We start from the raw sequence: 17,240 nt of genomic DNA on the forward strand, positions 1-17,240 counted from the left end.
GTGCTACGGACCGGTCCAATTGTTCATTAGGGACAGGGGTTTCTTCTCCATTTCGTAATGAGTTAAACTAACAAAACATTCGAAAAATATGGTTGTATTCACATTGGTAAATTTTAATGTTTTTATTGCTATTAATTTCGTGAACTTGACACCAATGAGCATCATGCGAGTCTATCTATAGCAACACAAAACATCTATGCACCCATCTTTCGACCGAAGTAATACGCCTACCCATACGCGAAAAGACACGGAGAATTATCTGTTTACTCCGCGATTTGCTTTATATTTTTCCAATGTAAGTAGCGGAATATAACACCTGACGTTCAAATAACGTTACTATCAAATGTTTTTTTTACCCGTTAAACTTCACCCTGACTTGTTGAGCGCGACAAAACAAGCTAGCTAGCTTCTGTCATGTTCGATTTATACATTTGAGATTAAATACTTTCAATTTTTTACTCCAACTCGCGACCACTAGTAACACATTTATTACGTGATAAAATGTGTGCTTTGTTTTATTGGTGACTTTTTCATTGACTGCACTGCAATGTGAATGTGAACATTTTGCTCACGTTAATCCTTGCTCTCATTAGTCTGGAGCCAACTTGATGACAACACAGGATTTTGGAGCTATTGTCGTCTCACTCTTTCCGCTAAATAGTTTAGGGTAGGGGACCAGTGGAGTTGACTTGGAAAAACACGTCAAAAATCCTCATTTTTTACTGCTATGGAAAATTCTCCCGAGGACTACAGGATCCAGTCGTTTGACCTGGAAACACAAATGTTGCTCAAAACTGCCCTGAAAGGTGAGATGATCACACGAATGACACTCCTTAAAAAAGGTGTGGCGAGCACGTGGCTCTCGAGCCGCCTGCGGCTCTTTGCTTGTCATATTTTGTATATACACTTTGGGGTTCTTTGCCTTATTTCATGCTTCTCTTATTTTAACTGTCTTAAAACACATTCAAATTCATCAGGGCCCAATAAAAATATTCAATTATATATTTTATTATGCTGCTTCTGCTCGACTCCCAAACCGCTTGCCTTACAGATCCAGCATCAGTGAATCTGGATAGGGTGTCCAACATCATTGTGGATCAGTCAATGAAGGACCAAGTGTTCAGCAAAGAAGCAGGACGCATCTGCTACACGATTGTGCAGGTGCGCTGGTAGAGTTAAAGGGATGCCATTCATGATGAAATAAAACTTGGTCCTAAATTTTCCAGGCAGAAGCCAAGCAGAACAACGGCAGTGCGTTTCGGAGGCACTTGCTGAACAGACTTCAGCAGGAATTCAAGGAACGCGAGGGGACCCGAGCTCGTTCCCTCCAGGAGTGGGTGTGCTTCGTCACCTTCATCTGCAACATCTATGATTACCTCAAAGTACGGGCACATACGCACTCATCGCAACGTTGGTTCGCCTTGCGCATACTAAAATTTGAGTTTAAAACCAAACGCTTTCACTATAAAAATATATAGCATGTCAGCAAGCAATGTACCCAGACAGTAAAGCTGTTAGCAATATACAGCGACATCTACAGAATTTTTAATTCAGTGCATACAAGATGCTTCTACACGTGTAGGTTTGTTTTCAAATCGTGGATCACTCAAAAAAGCCAATGATGGACTTTCCCGGTTTGAATACACAGGTAAACAACACGCCCATGGTGGCTTTGGTCCAGCCTGTGTTCGACTGTCTAATGAGGTTGGCGCAACCCGATGCACTACTGAATGAAGAGGAGGTGAGCAATGCATAGACATAAAACTTCAACTCCCTGGCTGCCATTGACGGTGATAGATGTCCAATCCATTTTGGACATCTATTGTGGTCTGGGAATGGTTGCAGAAAGACATTTAGATGGAGCCTTTTTGGGTCAGATTTTTTTTAACTTTACGTGGTGTATTTTTCAATCCAGGTGGACTGTCTGGTGCTGCAGCTCCACCGCATTGGGGAACAGCTGGAGAAGTCCAGTAATCAGCGCATGGATGAGCTCTTCTATCTGCTGCGTGATGGCTTTCTGCTACAAGAAGGTCTTAGCTCCATGGCCCGTTTGCTGCTGTTAGAGATCCTGGAGTTCCGAGCGGGCGGTTGGGTGCTGAGTGGCACCGCGCACAGGTACTACTACAGCGAAATCGCAGATTGAGACGACAAAAGAACACCAGGAAAGGGGATACACCAGCAATTTTTCATCTTTGGATCGGAAGAACTTGCTAGAGGAATTTATTCTTTTATTTATTGTAGTTTTATATATTCAGAGGCATTCCTTTTTTTGTGAAATATAAGTTAAAGATTAGATATGACAAGATTTTCAAAGACACAAATAGAGCTTGGAGTTTTAAGAGATTTTATTATTCAAGATTTGCATGTGTGGCTTCTTGAGCAGGAAGGAGAATGACGTGTTATTTTTGTATTATTTGTTCCAATAAATGTTGGATTCAAAAGGCATTTTGACATGATTACATTTATTTCAGTGGCTGCCATTGGCTGTGATGGATGTCCAATTCATCTGAAAGCCTTTGGAGTTCAAATGGATTGGACGTCTATCGCCTAATTTTGAAATATTTACTATACATTGCATTCAACATGGCACTGTGTAAATTAAGTACTGGTCAATTTGTATTTAACATCCCATTCAGCTGATGACCTATTCATTTAATGTTGCAACTCCTTGACCTCCACGGTCACCTTTTTAAGTCCAAAAGAAGCACATACTTCTACCACCATCGGTAATGTGCGTAAGCTCTGTTGGATTCAGCCATTTTGTGCAACTCAATCTTCTTCTTGAAGACATTTCCTTCCTTAACAGAAGCCGCCATCAGCTCCTGAGACAGTTTCTCATACATGTGCATGCGCCGGTGCTTGTTCTCTCTGCACTCCGTGATCATCCACTTCATGACGAGGAAGCGCCGTCTGTTGTCACTAAGCGGCACAGGTACCTAAGCAACCAGAAAGGTATTAATTTTACAAATTGAATATTTGGAGAGGATTGTTTTCAAAACTGACCTGGTAATGCTTTCCACCTTTCTGAATGCTGGTGAGACCAACGACAGGTTTGCAGTTTTCTAAAGCCCGGTGGAAGATGGAGTAGGGGTTGCAATCAATTTCATCCTTCTTTTCTTGAGGAGCTTTGTGATACTTCTCTACTTGTTTCCTTTTAATATGCACCAGGGTCTTGGAAAGGAGCAGATAAAAAGGGGTGAACTGATATAATGGAGCACTATCACGATCATATTATTGAAAATAAGCATATAAACTGTTTGTACCTCTGTCATAATCTCTCTTGCCAACACCTTATTTCCATGCTTCATCATCATGTTGATGAATTTACTAGAAAGGAAAAAACAACATGAGTTTTGATTTCTGTCATTAGAACAGTTAAATTTACTTCATGCTACTTTTCACGAGTTTAAAGCATTGCACATTGATTATGAAGGAACAATCTGAGTTACCTGATGACAGGGTCATAGAAAATAGAGCTGGTGACGCTGCTTTCGGCCGCCTTGATGGGCCTGAGAGCCTTGAGGTTCTGCTCTTCCTTCTCCTTATCGGAGAGTTCCGTCTCTGGTTTGTCATATGCCTCCCTCCTCACCTCAGGCTCGAGGTAGTACGGATTATATCGACTCCATCGCATCTGCAACACCCTGCAAACCCAAGTCATTACCAGTTGTAATACTCATGATGGGTTTTAAAATGAAATTAATGTTATCGTTATGATAGGTATCGTTATAGATTTAAAATTGAACATTACCTGGGTGTCCAAGGTTTTAAAAGTCCTGAAATGGAAGTCGCCATGTTGATAATGTCACTCCACCAGGTCCCCAAGACGAAGTTTAGTAGCCCGTGTATTTGCCGTATGGAAATCTAACATCTTTGAAAATAATATTTATAAATGCATACATTTCCCCCAAGATAAATAACTTCATCAAAAATAATTACTGTATTATTACACACTATTCATAATTTGTACGGCACGTTAACGAGAATGAAACTAATTCTCAATTCTCGTTCACGCGCTCGTAACATCCCACGATGTTTCGATTGCTATGGCGTACCAGGAAGAGGAGTCGCTGGAATCCTGGCTCAGTGAGTGATTATTACAATTTTATCAATTAATAGACGCATGCAATCATAAAATTTCCAAAGCGTGTCTTAAGCGATTATAAATTGATTTCTTACGATGACTGTCAGCGCTGATTTTCGCCACTTCAGTGCCAATTTAGGGTCGTAGACTTGCAAAACTGGTGTGTGCATTTCTGTCATTCGAATGGCGAACAAGGAATGTTATGGCTTTTAAATTTAATATTTAATACTTTCAATATGGTTAATCAACATGAACGATTCAGATATATCTGAACTAATCAATTTCCCTGTTAGACAAAGCCACTCATTCAACAAACAGACAAGAGGACTGGGAGTACATCATTGGTTTTTGTGATCAAGTCAACAAGGAATTAGAAGGGTTTGTTTGGCATTTACGTTTTGACTGTATTATTTTGCTTTTGAATATTTTTTTAAATATAGTAATTTGCAATTTTCTCTTGAAGCCCCCAAATTGCAATACCACTGCTTGTCCATAAAATCCAGTCACCACAGGAATGGGAAGCTCTTCAGGCATTGACTGTAAGATATATTTTTTAAAAGAAGTTGAAAAAAATGTTCATTATAGAAATATTAATTGATCAGAATACATTTATTTTGTGTCCAGGTATTAGAGGCGTGCATGAAGAACTGCGGCAGGCGGTTTCATAATGAAGTTGGCAAATACCGATTTTTAAATGAGTTGATTAAAGTTGTGTCTCCAAAGGTGAGTTTAATGAGATGGATTACATCATTTCTATGACGTCACAAGCAGAATTGCTGAAAAAATATTGCGTTGCTTTCAATGATAATTACATTATTATGCATTTTCGTTCCATAGCGTTGAGCATACTGACTAACCCATTTTGTCGAGTTCTAGTACATGGGCGACAGTGCTCCTGAAAAGGTGAAGACCAAGATAGTCGAAATGCTTTACAGTTGGACAGTGGCCTTCCCTAATGAGTCTAAAATAAATGAAGCCTACCAGACACTGAGAAGACAAGGTTGGTGTCAAAAGTTTCATTCTCCTTTCTTTTTATCACAATTTATTGTTTCAATTTTTTTTTCCAGGGTTGGTAACAAGAGATCCAGAGCTCCCGCTAGACCGGACATTGATTCCCTCTCCCCCCACCCGGGCCAAACATCCAGTGTTTGACAATGAAGACATGGGAAAGGTTGGGAATTTCAGTACTTTATTTGCGACACATGTGAATTGAGGACTGATCACGTGCTAACAAAATGGCTTTTTGTGTTTTCTCAGCTCCTCACTGAGCTTCTCCGAAGCAAAAACCCTGAAGACCTCCAGGAGGCTAACAGGTTAATCAAAAATATGGTAAAAGAGGTGAGGCTCTTCACTAAAATTGATCATGTCTGTTTTTGTGTATGACCAATTGTGCCATGGAAAGCATTATCTTGTTATTACTACTATAGGTACTGTATTACCTAGGCAGGTACTGTAGTATTCTTTGCATGTAATGCATTGTGGGATCCTGTGTCAGAAAAGCTGCTGTATGCTTTTTTTTGCTGCACAAAACAGGCATTTGTATGGATTTTACGGTAAAAAAGGAAATATCATAGCTAAATGTCATGCCTTTTGGATAGTGTTGGAGACTAAACTGATGTCCAATAAGTTCGATATTTTGCATACTTTGGTCCCAACTTTTAAAAACTTTCCTCCCCCAGGACGAAGTGCGAGTACAAAAAGTATCCAAGCGCAACAACACACTGGAGGAGGTGAACATCAACGTCAGGCTCTTGTCCGAAATGCTCTCCCACTACGACAAAGACGTGTCCTCGGAATCTGACAAGGAAATTATGAAGGAACTGTACGATCGTTGCGATAAACTCAGGAGGGCTGCTTTTAAAATGGCCACTGAAGCAGAGGACAATGATACCAGTTTAGGTTTGTGGATATGTATCTCTTCGCCCAATTGCCCGAGAATGAGTTGATACTGACACAATGTGTGCTTTGCACCATTTTAACTCAATTTGTTTCACATGATGTGCTCACAATTGATTGTCAACAATGGATTTATTGCGTCATTCCGCTCAGGCGATATCCTGCAGGCGAGCGACGAGCTGTCCAGAGTCATCAACTCCTACAAGTCCATAGTGGAGGGTTTGCCTGTCAACGGGGACAGCCATGAGTCTCGTGGACGAAGCGGTTAGACAAAGAACTCATTCACTCACATGACATAACATATAATATTTCCATCATATTAATAATGTAGTATTTCTCAGAGTACAGTTTTTGTTACACCCTAAAATGTTAAGCCCTTAACAGTAAAAAAAACAGGGTTTGTCGTATTTTACGGACTATAAATCGCACCCGAGGATAAGTTTCAACAGCCACTAAAAAATACAGGTTAGAAATAGGGGGAAAAAACACAAATCACATTTGAGTATTACTGACACAACATGCGACTTATAGTCCGAAAAATACGTATATACAGGTGCCAAAGATTTTAATGGTATAATCGGTGATTAGATTCAAAATATGTTTTTGATAGCCTTTCTGTAGATAGACAAGCAACTTTTTTTTGTCCATCAGATTTACTCCAAGCGACAGACACACTGATCGACCTGGCGGTCGCAGACCCCCCGAGCCCTCCCCATCCAGCGGCCCCCGTCCCGCTGTCTGGCGACCTATCCGACATCTTGGTGGGGTCTTGCTTCCCAGCCTTGCCCCCGCCTCCCAGTCAGCCTCTCCCCGATAAATCCTCTGACGCGCTTTCGCTTCTAGACAGCGAGCTGCTTTCTTTAGGTACTCACTTATTCATCATTTTCAACATGAGATATGAAAGTGGCATTTTTTTTTTCTTGCCGCAGGACTAAACGATGAACCCGCATTGCTGAATGACCAATCCAAACCAAAGCTGAATGAAGCGTCCAATCAGTGGAGTTCCTTGCAGGTACTTGAACTTTCCTAGCAATACAACATGTTCCATTGTAAAAGGTTCAAATTAAAGTGTGGTCAATTTAACAATATATATATTTTTAGGTTTGCTTTTGTTTATTTCACAGAGTGAATGGCAGCCAATGAGTTTAATAAGGAAAGTAGTAATAAGTGCTGATGTTTTCAGGCCTCTGGATTGAGTACAGATTTGCTTGGAGCTGCTGCTTGTCCAGGTCCACTTTTGCCCCCATCGGAAGCTCCCGTGACCTCACTCCAGAATCTACAAGACTTGGCTATGATGGGTTTCTCGAACCACAAGAGGTATTTTACTGAAAACAACTGCTCGAATGGGCTATTTATTTATAAACAGCAATCCAAAAAGTGAAATTCATTTCATTCTCATGTGACTTTAGTCCTCTGACAATGGGAAGCAGTTTTTCGGTCTCAAGCTCACCTTGCGTCGCCGCCATCTTGCCCGGATCTCCTGGCCCGGCACAAGCCAAGGCTCAAAACCTGGTCTCGGTCCCGGGCAGTCCACTATTCAGCTCCCTTTCCCCCGCTCACTCGGGTCTCCCGGCCACTCAGATGTCCCTAAGCAACGTGCACGTCCCCCTGGAGGCCATCAAACCCAGTAAGACGAGACCCTCTTGATAATACTATTCATGTCTACCGGCTTCTGATTGGTCCTTCCCGTCGCAGGCAAAGTGCTGCCGGTCACCGCTTACGACAAGGATGGCGTTCGGGTTCTACTCAACTTTTCTTCGGAATCTCCCCCCGGCAGACCTGACGTCTTGGTCATGGTGGTCTCCATGCTTAATACGGCACCACTCCCTGTTCAAGGGGTGGTATTGCAAGCTGCTGTACCAAAGGTGATGTGACCTCGTTTCATCCTTCAAAATCTATGATTTATTCAATTCAATTTTTATGTTTCCATGCCATTTCAACATTTCCAAATTCACAAAGTTCAATTTATTTGGAACAATTCTTTGTTCACATTTATTTCAACATGTTCCAGTTTTTATTGGAACATTATTTCAATGTACTTAACTGTTTTAATTGACTTATTTCAACCTTATTTTCATTCAGTTCCTCATCAACATGCCTGAAACCAGAACCGGAAGTCTTTTTATTGGCATTCATTTCCTGTTTCTCCCATTCCAGTCAATGAAAGTAAAGCTGCAGCCCCCCTCTGGAACTGAACTGGCTGCATTTAACCCCATCCTGCCCCCGGCCTCCATCACACAGATCATGCTGCTGGCCAATCCGGCAAAGGTGAGTAACGTAACTAGTGCACGCCAATGTTATACTCAATGCTGTTTTGAAGAAAGTGTTTGCTTTTTTTTCCAGGAGAAAGTGAGGCTGCGCTACAAGCTGGCGTTCACGCTCGGGAATGTTCTCCATAATGAGGTGGGGGAAGTGGACCAGTTTCCCCCGCCTGAGGCCTGGGGACATCTATAGCCACGTTTATGGCGATCTGACTGATTTACAACATTAAAACTAAGTGTACATTTTCAGATTGGAACTGAAATGAATCAGTTAGAGGTGTTGTATTTTCAGCATTTTAGCATTTTATTTATTGAGTCGGAACAAGGTGTTATGTCTAGCGATATCCATTTTTGCCTTTAGAAGGATTCTACTTTTTAATGAGCGCCAAACTTCAGTGTAGTAGTTCTTCTCGACATTTCACCATTTGGTATTTCTTTAACTTTCTCTCTCCTTTTGCATTTTACAGTGAACCTCTGCTTGTTTGGCATGAAGGAATCATGTTAGAGTGGATTGGTTTCATTTTGAAATGCTAGATCTACTTTACTGCCATTTACCGGTAAGTCTAAAATACACGCCCATTTTACAGCAGTGGTTCACTGTACTGGTTTTAGCGTCAACACTGAAAGAGGTCAGATAATGTAACCGTTCACCTCCGATGAAGTCGTATTTGCATACAAAATGTACAAAAGTGTGTGTTGCGTGTACAGAAATCTATTGTATGGCTGTGAATAATGTGACATGTTAGAGTTTTACATTTGTACATTCCAGCTTGTTTGCTGCATGAAATAAACGTGTATGAAAGGAATGGAAAGCACAAGCAGTTTCATGATCAAACAGCACTTTAATTTCGAATGTATAGAAGAGTACAAAAGCGGGATGTCGTGTATGTTGCATGGTCACACTCGTACGGTGCCTTCATTGTTGATGGCTACGGCCAGGTTGCGGGCCAAGGCCAGTCTCAGTGGTTCAACTTTAGTCACCTCCAGGTCTTCCTGCCAGAACAAAAAAAAACAATGGCTTGAGGAACAGTAACTGTTTGGTGGATAAATGGCAGATTCATACCTGCATGAGGGCATCGGACCCAGAATCGGCGCTGTTGTTGTTGTCAAAGGAGGAGGTAAGTTCCTCCAAACAGTAGATGAGTTCGTAGGTTTGCTCGGATGTGAAGATGACCTAAAAATTAGTTCCCTATGTTACTTCTGCTTAGTAATTTTACTCATACCTCGAACTTTTGAGGTTACTGACCTCTTTTTGCTCAAGAAGCGGCAAAGCGTCTGTCAACAAAGTCATCCAGAAACTTCTGGGAGCGATCTTAGCGGTCATTAGGGAGAGAAGAAGTGTCGCTGCCTCTGTGAATCGTTTCTCTCCATACAACTTATGGAACTCACGGTACTTCCCTGAAACAAAAAAATAGAGACCTAAGACCTAATGTAAAGTATACTAAGTGGACTGTAAAAAAAACCCAAACCTAAATGCATTCATTTTATAGTATATATTTTTTCTCCTTATTTAGAAGTGCTTTTTTTACCCCACATTTACTCCAAAGATGTAAAATTAATTCTAATGTATTTTTCACAGCATTTTTATTGTGTGTGTTTATGCTTCCTACCGAGGAAAGTCAGCCTGTCACTGAGCAGCATGGCCGGACCTAAATTGTCTAAGAGATCCAGATCGGTAAAGGAGCCTCTAATGCTGTAATCCTGTAAAAACCTGAACAACAAACACAACCAGAGGTAGCAAGTAAACAATTGTAGGCCAAAAAAAAATGGAATCGTCTCGTCTTTAACAAACCTTTCAGAAATGACAGTGGCAAATGAAGCATCTTTGGCTCTGATACTCCAGGAGAGAGCGGAACCCAGTCTGTTGTTTCTCAGAGCACGCATAGCCATGATCTTACAAATACTCCGTACTGTGGAAGAACAACTTAAAGATTTTACTCAAATTCAGAATTTCTCTGAAGTAACCCGATTTTTGTATTCCCAACTAAGCGAAAACTTAAGTTAAATGTAAGCTACCTTGCTCTGCCATCTGTCTTTGTTCACAGATCCGGAGCACCTTGAGGGCTTTGCGTTCCGTATCCAAGGGGATACGCTCCATCTGCAATTCCAGGTAGACTCGTCCAAACTCTGGACAGTGGTCAAAGTAATCCACAGCTAGCTGCCACAAACTGTGTACAAAAATGCATTCTAACTGCCATTGACAGCAACAAACAGATGCTACATTTGTATCATGTCAATAACCTGTGATGAGCAAAGAGACCAGATGCGTATTCCAACAGCAGAAACTCTCTCAAGTTGGAACCAAAGCTTAAAAAGACAATCATAAAGATCAGATATTTGGCAGAAAAAGTCACTGGAAATCCATTTGGGCCACTTCTTACTGTAGATTGTGAGACTGGAGTAGCTGACAGTGATCGAGAAGATCCGTCAAATGGGCCACAAACCACCAGTTGTTGAGAGCAATGCTGAGGAAGCCACAATCAGCAGATTTAGAAGGTTCCTGAAGTGATTTTTTTTCTCTTTAGGACAATTTAAGGAGGTATTCCTAACATTACCTGCAGTCCTTGATGACTTGATGGATGTCAAACTCAAAGGCAGCAAGCAAGATGTTGTCCAGGGCTTCTGCCCCACTCCTGGGGTCCAGGAACATGGTCATGCAGGACTGAGGAAGCACATTAGATGGCAGATCTTACAAAGTAGCCCAAAAGAAGAACAAAAGGTACTGTTGTTGCTTCTCTACCTGGGCATAGAAATGCAGCTCTGTGGATTTGACAGTGGGGTGGCAGTAGAGCAATCTTGTGACCAGAAAATGATACCAGGTGCCCAGTAGTTCTTTGTGTTCCAGCAATGTGTCTTCATCTCCCACTAAGATCTAAAATGATGGCAAATATTCATCTTTTGGAAGGGAAGAATAACATTGGGTTCTACCATTTTGACATTGACTGGTCAGTCTGGCTTGAGCATTTTAGCTGGAACTGTCCATTGGAACCAAAAATACTAAGTCAGTCTAATACGAATGAGGGTGGTCTGACCTTGCATATAAGTTCCAAGCGTGGGTTGCTAGCGAAAGAGTTGTCCTGGATGCAGCGGTCCACTTCCTCGTGCCAGTTTCTCCATTTCACGTCAAAGTCTGTTGGCGTCTGGGTTCCACCTGGCTATAAGCAGAGTTTATAGCAGCCTTTTCAAACACCTTATTTCTCTCTTCCCCTCTGAACCGTACATTATAATAAGGCATCTTGCTAAGCAGATTGTCCATCAGCTTGAACATGTTCCTGGCAGCGGGCTGGAGGACGGCCTGCTTCGTCAGCAACTGTCTGACCTCTTCCAAGTGTCCCTGCAGCACGTAGCCCACCACCTGTTGAAGCAAAAAACCCACATTACGGGACTTGAATCCAATTATCAAATAGCACAGGCTACCTACCACATCCCAGTAGTCGCGGTGCTCAGCAGGACTCTCGCTTTGAAGCACTTGGGCCGCCTTCTCGTCCACATCGCCCTTATGTAACCGCACCCAGTCCAGCAGGTGGAGCAACGGGGAGCCACCTAGAAGCGACCAAATATGAGATCATGTCAACGGCTGGTTGGAAATTGTCAAAATGAATACTTGGTGGCACCGACCAGCATCGATGAAAAGCACTTCACAAAGATTCCAGATGAGTTCAATGGCCAACAGGATAGACACCTGGTAGAATCAAAATGGAAAATGAAGGCTGAATACAAAAAGGTATGCTCACTCATTGAAGACATTTTAATTGATTGACTGGATAGATATTGGAAGCCATTCTTAGTTTGGGGTGGGAATATGCATTGGAAACAAAAAAAAACATGCTGATATATATTTGACTATGTATAATATAATGCCTATACACAAATACATATATATCATTTTTATAATGATTCTCAGTAATGGGGAAATGAACACACCTGATTTCCATACTGAGTACGCAGTGCTGAGTCTTTGGAAATAACTGATTTGACAACAACAACAAAGAATTAAGATACATTTTTTTCTGACTAAAGGGCTAAAAATTACAGTATAAATGAAAACGCAAACCTGCAACTTGTTGAAGCTCTTCTATACAAGCTCGTATTACAGATCGATAATTTTTACTGATGCTGACAAACCTGAGGGGCAAATAAAACCTGTTTAGAACATTGAACTAATGTCAACAAGATAGGTCATGAGTTGGGCTTACTGGGATTTTTTGTTCTTATTGGGGATTTCCTCTGGAATTGTCTGCAAGCCAACAAAGATGTGGTGCAACTCGTTGAAGAGTTTACGTAAAATTGGGGAATAGATATCCTCATCTTTTCTGACCGAGTGCACATAAGAGCTGCACAACCCCAAAGTCCCTGCAAAAAAGGGAGAAAAGCATAGTTTAATCATTTGTCTTGAACATCGGTCATTGATCTATTCATTAAAAGCAACACAACTCATTGGTTGCCATTGACACCCAATCCATTAGATCTAGGAAGGCTGACATGGATTGGACGTCTATGAAAGGCATGGCATTTAAACAAGGATGTTTATATTATTGCAAAACTACGAGTATATACCCACCTGATTGTTTATAAAGGGTCTCGTATACTAGGATGTCTCCTGGACCCCAAGCAAAACCCAAATGCTTCCCATGGATGGACGTGGGAATGGTCTACAAACGAAAAAATGCATGACATTAACCAAACGCAGACATATATGACACATCTTACGTTCTCGGGAAATTAGATTTCGTGCAGTTTATAATTCAAAAGGCATGGCGGGAGATTCACATTGGGCTTTTGGTAAAAGAGGCAAGCAGGAGGAAATGTTAGCACCAGGAGTCACTTACAGTGATCGTCGGGTCAACGTCGACCTCCTCCATTACGGAACAATATGACCAATATAATCAGATGTAAAAAGAGCACACATCAGATACAGTTTTATTAAAACAAATGTGATCATATAGCGCGCGCCAGTCGCCCTGTGAAAGCCTTCGTTGGCGCAGTCTGATGTCGTATTACATAGTTGCCCGTCCTCGTGCCTGATTTTCCACCCTCCTTAATTCCCGTGTAATTTGCTGTATTACCGACAAATGACTAAAGGAAAACACGGAAAGGTTCCCCAAATTGACCACAAACCACGTGGCATTGGGTTTTCCACACAAATAAATGAGTTTTGAGCACTAAAATGACGATCATACGTCGCCGTTAAAACGTGGAGTGTAAACAAAGAGCGTAGTAACCATGACACTCGTTATAAACTCTCTAATACATTTATGTTCATTCCTGCGTTGATTTACTACGTTTTCAAGCATGTACGCGCCAACAGAAGGAAAAGATATCCCAATGCGCGCTCACGCGGAGCTCAGCTTCTCTGTAACGCGCATCTCGTCTCTCCCATCGTGGACCTCCCCTCGTGACCGCCGGCAACCAATCACGCCTCGCGTTGACGTGCGCGCACCGGCTCGGGGCCGCGCACGCAGGGTTCGGAAACTTTTAGCGGGAACGAGCACGTGCGCGCTCCCGTGTTCTTTGTGTGGCAGCAAAGAGAAAGCGCCAAAAGAGTGACCATGGCTGATGAGAAACCGAAGGTGAGTGCTAGCTAATACACAACGAAGCGCTCAAGTGCGTCTTTATTTTGCCATAAAACGCGAGTTGTGGGTGGGGGGTCGCGTCTAACGGGAACGCCCACGTGCTTTGTTTAATCTAAAGTTTACAAGATGGAACTGAAGTGGTCGGGCCGACTCAGGGAGACCGGAAGGCTTGTGCACGCGCATTGAGCGGCGCGCGGCCGGCATTTTGTGCTTGAGCACACGGCCGCAAGCGGCTTTGCAGCCGGTGTCAACGTCAATGTGTGCTTCCTTCCATTCATCGAAATTTTCATGACGTTTACTTTTGGCAAAGAGAAACACCCACCAAAAAGTACTCTGTAACAGCTAAACCATTCATAAATGTTCTTTTGATTTCAAATATATTTGGACTCGAGTAATGAAATACAAATGCCTTTAATTGTTGATTCAATTAAGATTTTCGATGCTATTTTATATTATTATACCATTAATAATAATAATACATAAAATACATTTTAAAGATAAAACCAAAAATATAACAGTAGTATATATTATACTATTATTTTTGAGTGTAGTACTACTTGTTATTGTAACTTGGTTTACTATGTGTATTTTTCACAATTCCGTACTTGAGTGATTAGGTAAAAATTGGTTGTCTCTGTACTTTATCTGCCATTGACGTCTGTAGCCGTCCAATTTACACTACCTAACATGGAAGTTAATTAGGGCTGTTATGATTAATCAAACAAATAACTAACCAATTATCTCATTAGCATTTTTAAGTAAATTTGATGAAGTGTTTCTAAAAAAAATGTCCAAATCACTTGTATTTATATTTTATTAATTTATAGAAATTGTTTTGGAGAAGGCAAAGTAATACGCAAGACAGAATGAAGAAAATTTCAATAAGCATACAAATAAATGGCTAAAAAGCAAAACTCATACAATTGCGTATTTGAACATTGTTGAAAAAAATATCAGAAGTTCACTACCTCAACATGACTTTTCCATGCTTTTTTGCCTTTTAGGAAGGAGTGAAGACCGAAACTAGTGAACACATCAACCTGAAGGTGGCAGGCCAGGATGGATCAGTCGTGCAGTTCAAAATTAAAAGACACACAATGCTCAGCAAACTTATGAAGGCTTATTGCGATAGACAGGTGAGGTCATAAGTCAGATTGTCTGTGTGCTTCTCCATGTGCAAATAATTCCTGACTTGAAGGTTAAATGAAAAACAATTGTTTGTGCTAAAAAATCTTTGAATGAACTGCCACACTTCATTTAGCGAACTCATTTAATTGGGTACCTCAAATTGAGGACTTAGTCGACTCAATGTCTGAGCAATTTATCTTTTAAGCAGTTTAAGACAAGAGATAATCTAGCATCTTTTTGTTGTGAAATGAGCCTGGGCATATGAGTGGGGGGGAATAATAGGGAGGGAATCCCCATAAAAAAAATCCTGATTTCCAAAGAAATAATTTCAAATGAATCGGTTTAATGAATTATGTAAATATTTATTGATGCATTGATTTGGTGAAATAACTTGAAAATTACAGTTCTACTAAATTACCTTTCAAGTGAGTTAAGTCTATAATCACATTAGTATTTAAAGTTACTCTGCCAAACACTGATAGTCCAATCCAGACAACCCCTGCTGATGTTTGTATGCTCACATGAAGTCTTTATCTTGGTTTAGACGTGTCCAAATTGCTCGTCAAGGGTCACTGTGGGGGTAGTAAATATAAATGAGGCTACAATGTCTAATGTTGTCTTTGTGGGTTTTCCAGGGACTGGCCATCAGGCAAATCCGGTTTAGATTTGACGGACAACCAATAAATGAGAATGACACCCCATCGCAAGTAAGTTCTAGATTTAAAAAAATACCAAAAAAATGGATTTTCAAAAAGCAGCATTTTGTGTTGATCTGATAAGTTTTTGTGTAAAGTTTGCTCAAGGCTTTTCCTGAATTTCAGGCATTTTTTTTTTTTTTTTTGCTCACAAGGACGATTGGCTAACTAGTACAGGGTCAAGATTTCAAAATCACTTTTTATTCATGAAGAAAATGTCTCATGATTTTTAAAGAAGCTGACTCCTGTATATTTTTATTCAAACACAAGCAGTTTTGTTGTCAGGCATGGGACTCAGAGAACATTAAGACATTACTTCAACTATTATTTTTGGCAACATTTTTGCATGACTTGCTGATGAACACTGGAAAAATACCATATTGATCATTATTTGTTGTGATTACTTGAGTTAACCCCTAAACTTATCTTCTGCAGATATTGTTGGCTTAAAATTACCCTTGTTTTTTAAACCTCTTAGTAAATATTTCAATTTTTAGTTCTTAAAATGTAAATATATCCTTATTTATTGTTCTATTTTGAAAAAAAATAATAGAACCCCAAAATATAGTGGGTTTTTTTCCCATAGCATATGTTGCACCAAAAATACATCATAAAGACAACAAAGATAGTTTCAATAATGCTTTTATTCTTCTTATTTTTACAGTTGGAAATGGAAGATGAAGACACGATTGACGTGTTTCAACAACAGACCGGAGGAGTGATTTAATCAAACGCTGACTCAAGCTCAGCCTGATATATATGATTCGCATCTTATCCTATTGAGGTTTAAATGACTGCTGTACAGTATTTTCACTATCGCCCCTGTTACTTTACTTTTCATACATGATCCGATCCCCTGTTGATTGTTTAGATTTTACGTTGTCAAATTTGGACCGCTTCTAGAATATTATATATATTGTGAATTTTCCACTTCCACATCATCACGTTGGGTCCAGAGTTTAGCCAGTTCATTGGTTATAGAGGTGTCTTATTTTCAAGCTGTCTATGATGCTCACAGTACTTTGAGAATGTAGTCACGAGGGGCCAAAAAAAAAAACACCCACAAAAATTGATCCGCCTGATACGGTCATGCCGTAATCTAACCTCACAGAACATGTTAATAAATGTCAGGGCTTTATCAAAAAAATGTTGAAATGGACCTTGAATTTCATTTGGGAAATTAAATTGGATTTTTTACCTGTAGATGGTGGTGAATATGTGGATTATTGTTTTGATTGATCCATTAAAAAGACCAAACGTGATATGGCAAGGGAGCAAGATATTATTTCTGTCATGCAAACAATAGTATTGTCTATTAAAATACCTGTTGAAATAAAGCTATTGTTGTTTTTCCAATACTTATTTTGTGATGCCCTTGTGATTTTTTTCCCATGTTTTCTCACAATTTGACAAATGGATATGTCTAAACCACTCACTTCCTATATCAAATGTTGTTAAATATATTATTATATTTTATGTCAATAATGAAGGCTAAATTACCTGTTTATTTGTGGATATTTAGTTTTTATTAACAATGTATTCATTAATTAATTCATATATAAGTATGAAAAATAAGGAAATAAAATACATATTGTTTTTTTAACTA

At 40.3% G+C, this 17,240-nt stretch overlaps 5 protein-coding genes across 7 annotated transcripts; 3 read left to right on the forward strand and 2 right to left on the reverse strand.

Moving 5' to 3' along the window:
- The first annotated feature begins 95 nt into the window (after window positions 1-95).
- On the forward strand, window positions 96-2,445 carry mif4gdb (MIF4G domain containing b). Its single transcript, XM_077733874.1, is given in 5 exon segments — window positions 96-806; window positions 1,052-1,161; window positions 1,227-1,382; window positions 1,649-1,790; window positions 1,878-2,445. Coding segments are annotated over 5 exon segments (753 nt in total). The 5' UTR covers window positions 96-727; the 3' UTR covers window positions 2,144-2,445.
- Window positions 2,328-4,014, reverse strand: mrps7 (mitochondrial ribosomal protein S7). Its single transcript, XM_077733871.1, has 5 exons — window positions 3,749-4,014; window positions 3,450-3,641; window positions 3,264-3,327; window positions 3,004-3,171; window positions 2,328-2,936 (listed from the first exon to the last, which is right to left on the reverse strand). Exons 1-5 carry the CDS (start codon window positions 3,790-3,792, stop codon window positions 2,715-2,717), a joined length of 690 nt encoding a protein of 229 aa, XP_077589997.1. The 5' UTR covers window positions 3,793-4,014; the 3' UTR covers window positions 2,328-2,714.
- On the forward strand, window positions 4,007-9,059 carry LOC144208164 (ADP-ribosylation factor-binding protein GGA3-like). 3 transcript variants are annotated; one of them, XM_077733868.1, is made up of 17 exons: window positions 4,007-4,083; window positions 4,375-4,459; window positions 4,545-4,620; window positions 4,706-4,804; window positions 4,958-5,081; window positions 5,149-5,252; window positions 5,339-5,419; window positions 5,761-5,980; window positions 6,131-6,241; window positions 6,629-6,841; window positions 6,907-6,989; window positions 7,161-7,294; window positions 7,387-7,604; window positions 7,673-7,842; window positions 8,135-8,245; window positions 8,321-8,442; window positions 8,706-9,059. In XM_077733868.1, the coding sequence occupies exons 1-16, from the start codon at window positions 4,044-4,046 to the stop codon at window positions 8,429-8,431; spliced, it is 1,980 nt and encodes a 659-aa protein (XP_077589994.1). In that variant the 5' UTR covers window positions 4,007-4,043; the 3' UTR covers window positions 8,432-8,442; window positions 8,706-9,059. The 3 variants fall into 3 exon arrangements, with proteins under 3 accessions (XP_077589994.1, XP_077589995.1, XP_077589996.1); XM_077733869.1 differs by lacking the exon at window positions 8,321-8,442; XM_077733870.1 differs by having other exon boundaries at window positions 4,011-4,083; window positions 8,321-9,059.
- Window position 9,060: 1 nt separating this feature from the next.
- nup85 (nucleoporin 85) lies at window positions 9,061-13,619 on the reverse strand. The gene is made up of 19 exons (XM_077733873.1): window positions 13,068-13,619; window positions 12,800-12,890; window positions 12,435-12,591; window positions 12,293-12,363; window positions 12,163-12,206; window positions 11,857-11,920; window positions 11,660-11,781; window positions 11,459-11,593; window positions 11,271-11,393; window positions 10,979-11,110; window positions 10,794-10,900; window positions 10,620-10,703; window positions 10,480-10,545; window positions 10,255-10,406; window positions 10,031-10,148; window positions 9,849-9,949; window positions 9,485-9,636; window positions 9,302-9,412; window positions 9,061-9,231 (listed from the first exon to the last, which is right to left on the reverse strand). The coding sequence occupies exons 1-19, from the start codon at window positions 13,098-13,100 to the stop codon at window positions 9,136-9,138; spliced, it is 1,959 nt and encodes a 652-aa protein (XP_077589999.1). The 5' UTR covers window positions 13,101-13,619; the 3' UTR covers window positions 9,061-9,135.
- sumo2b (small ubiquitin like modifier 2b) lies at window positions 13,583-16,996 on the forward strand. Its single transcript, XM_077733872.1, has 4 exons — window positions 13,583-13,808; window positions 14,816-14,947; window positions 15,575-15,646; window positions 16,299-16,996. Exons 1-4 carry the CDS (start codon window positions 13,788-13,790, stop codon window positions 16,359-16,361), a joined length of 288 nt encoding a protein of 95 aa, XP_077589998.1. The 5' UTR covers window positions 13,583-13,787; the 3' UTR covers window positions 16,362-16,996.
- The last annotated feature ends 244 nt before the right edge of the window (window positions 16,997-17,240 follow it).

This window comes from Stigmatopora nigra, chromosome 15 (genome assembly GCF_051989575.1).
Source record: "Stigmatopora nigra isolate UIUO_SnigA chromosome 15, RoL_Snig_1.1, whole genome shotgun sequence".
NCBI classification, from domain to species: domain Eukaryota; kingdom Metazoa; phylum Chordata; class Actinopteri; order Syngnathiformes; family Syngnathidae; genus Stigmatopora; species Stigmatopora nigra.

Coding starts and splice junctions, on each gene's coding strand:
- mrps7 (XM_077733871.1), bottom strand. CDS start 3,792: ATGGCGACTTCCATTTCAGGACTTTTAAAACCTTGGACACCCAG. Junction 3,172..3,263: donor CAAGAGAGATTATGACAGAG/GTACAAACAGTT, acceptor CTCCTTTCCAAG/ACCCTGGTGCATATTAAAAG. Junction 2,937..3,003: donor AAGGTGGAAAGCATTACCAG/GTCAGTTTTGAA, acceptor CTGGTTGCTTAG/GTACCTGTGCCGCTTAGTGA.
- nup85 (XM_077733873.1), bottom strand. CDS start 13,100: ATGGAGGAGGTCGACGTTGACCCGACGATCACT. Junction 11,594..11,659: donor ACCGCGACTACTGGGATGTG/GTAGGTAGCCTG, acceptor TTGCTTCAACAG/GTGGTGGGCTACGTGCTGCA. Junction 10,407..10,479: donor GGTCTCTTTGCTCATCACAG/GTTATTGACATG, acceptor TTTTGTACACAG/TTTGTGGCAGCTAGCTGTGG.
- LOC144208164 (XM_077733868.1), top strand. CDS start 4,044: ATGGCGTACCAGGAAGAGGAGTCGCTGGAATCCTGGCTCA. Junction 5,082..5,148: donor CCAGACACTGAGAAGACAAG/GTTGGTGTCAAA, acceptor TTTTTTTTCCAG/GGTTGGTAACAAGAGATCCA. Junction 5,981..6,130: donor GGACAATGATACCAGTTTAG/GTTTGTGGATAT, acceptor CATTCCGCTCAG/GCGATATCCTGCAGGCGAGC.
- sumo2b (XM_077733872.1), top strand. CDS start 13,788: ATGGCTGATGAGAAACCGAAG. Junction 13,809..14,815: donor TGGCTGATGAGAAACCGAAG/GTGAGTGCTAGC, acceptor TTTGCCTTTTAG/GAAGGAGTGAAGACCGAAAC. Junction 15,647..16,298: donor AGAATGACACCCCATCGCAA/GTAAGTTCTAGA, acceptor TTATTTTTACAG/TTGGAAATGGAAGATGAAGA.